At 29.5% G+C, this 4,700-nt stretch overlaps 2 protein-coding genes across 2 annotated transcripts in view; both read left to right on the plus strand.

The window, feature by feature from the left end:
• LOC108575924 (guanine nucleotide exchange factor DBS-like) overlaps positions 1-4,700 on the plus strand; it is an 11,198-nt gene that overhangs the window by 1,131 nt on the left and 5,367 nt on the right. The gene's annotated exons all lie outside the window — the stretch shown is intronic.
• LOC108575925 lies at positions 2,255-3,654 on the plus strand. The gene is made up of 2 exons (XM_017938864.1): positions 2,255-2,441; positions 2,644-3,654. The coding sequence occupies exons 1-2, from the start codon at positions 2,286-2,288 to the stop codon at positions 3,652-3,654; spliced, it is 1,167 nt and encodes a 388-aa protein (XP_017794353.1). The 5' UTR covers positions 2,255-2,285.

The raw sequence follows: 4,700 nt of genomic DNA on the forward strand, positions 1-4,700 counted from the left end.
AAACAGGGAACATTTTATATATTATTTTTTTTAATTACATCAAAACTTTCATTATAATTATATTTTATAATGCAAAAATTAGCGTACAGACATTTATGCAATTTATTTCTCACAACATGGATGCTTTAATTGCAAAAACGTTAACACACTAGCGAATTTTTTTCTGATTAAGTATCGTTTTTTAAATAACAATGAAGTAATAACAGTACAATTATATTCGCTTTGATTTAATCATATACTTTGATACTGTCACGCTGCAAGTCACGTGCAGTCACCCCTCTTTGGAAATGGAGTCTTTCGTGATTGGTCGTTTTGTCTTGTCTTTGCCTCCACCATGGAGCATTATGGCGTCGTATCTCTGTTAGGTTACGATAGAGGTCGTCGTTTGTTCTAGCTGTTCATGGCAAGGAGTCGTATAACTGTAGGGTTGCAAGATGCATTCAGTAGGCTTGTGAAAAAAAAAAAATATCGAATCGATGTATAACACCGTTTATCATATTAATAAATCTTGCGTTGATATAGGAATATAGCCGAATTATCAATTTCGCCGTTCTATTATCACGCGGAGTGACAGCGTTGCGGTTATTTCGAAGCGCGTTGAGATACATAGGGATAATTGGAAGTACCGGGTGCAATGTTCGAATGAAAAACGGGCAACCGGCTCATCACCATAAAATTCCATTAAATTGACACACGTGACAAAATTAGACCGATTTGCTGCATATCAGTAATGGAATAGCCTTGTAATAGCGATAAACCAAATAACTACGCGAAGTGTTGACTTTACCGATAATACACCGCGTGATATTTTGTAACATAAAAATCGACTGGTGGAGATAGAAAAAAAAAGAATATGATTCTTCGACGAAAGTCGGTGCACGGCTGCAATTGTCCCTGTCATCAACATTGCTCGACGAAATGTGCAGGTTTGGGTTACGCGTTTTTTCTACCGCTTTCTAAATTAATTTAACACGTGTGTATAGTTGTCAGTAGCACTGAAATTAGACGTACGAACGATTCAAACGACTATTTGTAATTCCCTTTTATGGCTTTATCTAAATATAAACGGATTATTGATTTATGGAACTGTTCAATTTATTTATATGCTCGCTATAACGTACTACAAATGATCGATATTATAATTATATACTTTCATTGTCAATATTTATGTTAGCTTAAATTAATTTCCATTAACAATTTCTTGTGAATGTTTATTTTTGTATCACACGATGTATGTGTAACATATTCTTATACATGTCAGTATATGCACGTTCATATCTTTAACACATTTAAGAATTTCTCTTTGCACTAATTTTATCATGTGTATTCACATTAAAATGTCAGTTATTTAGTAATTTAATGTGCTTAAATGTGCTATATATTGATACTAAAATATATTACTCTCTAAATATTGAATGAATAAGCTTGACACAGTTATCAGCGTTCTATATTTACACTATATGTACTTTTATATAGTATATGATATAATCGTTCAATATAGTATTATGCAGTTTTATTTATAAAATATCTCTTAAAAAATTTAAACAGACTTTTTAATATTCGTGTGATATTATTGGTGATATATGTTTTTTTAATGATTGGTACGAATGTAACGTGGAGATTGTCCCATTTGTACGGGACTGGTTCTGTTATCCCCTCCATGAAACATTTAGAACTACATTCGCCATATCATTGAGCGTGGTGCTTTATAGTATCAGCCGGTATTATCGAGATTTATAAGAAATCTGTACTGTGACAGCATACATTCACAAATGTGGTATTTTTTTAAACATACTACAATCGACTTTGCGGAAATAATCACAAAGTCAAGGTAAAAGAAGGTAAGTAAAATTTGACTTGCCTCATACCATAAAGATCCGAGTTGGAAAGCCATTGTTGTGAATAGCGATTCTCAACCTTCTCGCTGTGGGATGTATTTTTCAAAAATAAAAGTTATGGAAATAGTTACATATTTGTTTTTCCCGTTTACGATATTCATTGAAATTTTGTTTATTACCATACTGTACAATTTTTGAGATATTTTTAGTTAAACAAATTTCACAATTGGCATGAATATACAAGTGACACTGTAATCAGCTGATCATTTGTTTAGAATATTTTTATTCGGTGTTTTTCATCTTACGATATTTTATAAATATATAATATTTGATTTTTAGCTTCAATTTTTGTTTTTTTGTTAGTATATTTTTATCATTGAAATATTGCTCTTTGCCAGAATATATAGAGTGTTAAAAGCCACATCATTCTGTGATATTCAGTGGAATATGGATACTAATTTATGTGAAGAAAATGAGATAAAAATGCAAGCAGAAGTTGCAACATTGCAAGATACTTTATGTGATAAAAATCTAAAAACACAAGTATCTAATTGTCAATGTATGGTTAATGATGAGTTGACGTATACACAAACAAGAGAACAGGTAGGTGAATATCTAGTTTAAATCTTATAGGAAAAATATATTAAACTTTTTATTGTTACATGTTTTAATATTAATTATTTTATTATTTCTTAATCTGTGGAGACTTATATATGATATAATTAAATTTGTTAATATAAACATTAAATTATGTTAATAATTTACTAATATTTTGCATAACACATAAGAATATTTTGTATTACAGAGAACGCATACAGATGCGACAAGCACTACTTCCAAGCCAAAGAAGAATATGACAAAAATTAAGGTGAAGAAACTTAAAATTGAAGGAGAACCAAGTTATGAATCTACAAAGTTAGAAGATAGTCCAGCTCAAGTATTAGAAAGATTTAAAAGAGGATGTGAATGCCAGGATGATCAGTGTTTCAAGGGTTTAAATCCTGAGACTGTATATCGACACAGACTAAATATTGCAGAGTTAACAAAGGCTGAGCATGATATGTATTTGATGGGTGTTACCATGGCATGTTTAACAAATCCATATGAAACAGCAAGACATACAGAACGGCGTAGATTACGTGCACAATATGTGTATCAGGGCAGAAGAGTTTGTTTAGATGCTTTTTTATATCTAGAAAATTGTACACATTATCAAATAAAAAGAATTAGGAAACATCTAATGACCCATGGTGTCACACCCCGAGTTCATGGCAATCATGGAAAAATTCCACACAATACATTTTCCTTAGACATTTATAAAATTGCTACAGAATTCTTAAAAAATTTCATTGAATTGCAAGAAACAAAACAAAAGACAAAAGTTGCAAAAAATGCACAATTACATCTTCCATCAGACATTACACGTAAAGTTGTGTATGATTCATATATGCAGTATTGTAGAAAAATATCTCCCGATACAAAAATTATGGGATACTCAACATTTAGAAGATTTATGAAAGTTCAGTTTCCACAAGTAAAGTTTGCAAAATTAGAATTTATGATCAGAAATCAAAGTGTGCAGAATCAAGAATGTAGTAAGATAGATTTGGAGAAAAAGGATGTCACTGATGAAAAATCAATTGAATCAACAGATTTGATAACAGAAGGTGGTGCCTTATTACCTTTATTAATTGCTAGTGAAACAGGACAAAGTGATACTTACTTTTTAACACCAGCTAGTAAATTGCAAGATGGTATGAGTTATCAGATAACTACAAGTGGACTTCTAGTCAATAAATCAGCATTACCTGTTTAAACAAAATAAATGCCATTTAAAAAATAGTCTTATCTATTTAATATTTAAATACAGTCAAACATTACAAAACAACATTAAATACAGTTAAATATTACATTTTATAAAGAGATAATGTATAGTTTGTACAATGAAATAAATGTTTTTTTTTTATATATGTATGTATGTATATATATACATATATATATATGAAGGGACAAGCAGTGATAGTTTATGATTATTTAAAACATGTATGTTCATATATAAAATCAAAGTAAGAATTTGATGTGTAATTGTGTTATATTGATATTTACTATTTGTAAAACATAAATGTATAATAAATAATTTGTATTTTTGCAAATTATGAGTCTTTTCTTTTTAGTATTATACATTCATATCAAACCATTGCATGTAAACTGTAGAAATTCCAATTATATCCTATCAGAGTTAAATTCCAACATGTAAATCAAGAGATTGGAGGATGAGAAATACAGTGCTTCTCAAATTTAAGTAAAATTTACACATATATAGAATGTCTGTTATTAGTACTAAAGTTAAATGGAATTTGTTTAATTTTTAAATTGGTAATGAAAATTGGACATTTTAAGAAATGGGAAAAAGGAAAAACTATGCAAACAATTATTAAATTAAGTTTCTTAATATGATAGATATAAACTTGCTTTATAACAATGTATGTACTGTTCTCTTATTCAGTGATATGTTTACTGCTAGTATACAGAGTATCTGGATATTATTTTATTCTAATAAAACAGCCTTTGTTTTGTTTTTTGTGAAAAAATAATCTTATAATTTGTGCAATGTTAATTTCAAGTTTGAGAGCCTCTTGTTTTACAGTTACAGCTGAAATATTGTAGGTACAACAGGGAACTGTTTCAGTTAGTTGGAGTCAGCAAGGTCATATAAGTGCACTTTGAGGTCTTACACTGATACATAGTAAATATTGAAACATAAGTGGTTGTCAACATAAATTGTACATAGCTTTGTTAAAATACTTTCTTCAAATAACCACACAGTTATATGTTGTAGCAGTTACTCACACTGAAAAGTTT

Source organism: Habropoda laboriosa, unplaced genomic scaffold (assembly GCF_001263275.1).
Source record: "Habropoda laboriosa isolate 0110345459 unplaced genomic scaffold, ASM126327v1 scaffold336, whole genome shotgun sequence".
NCBI classification, from domain to species: Eukaryota; Metazoa; Arthropoda; class Insecta; order Hymenoptera; family Apidae; genus Habropoda; species Habropoda laboriosa.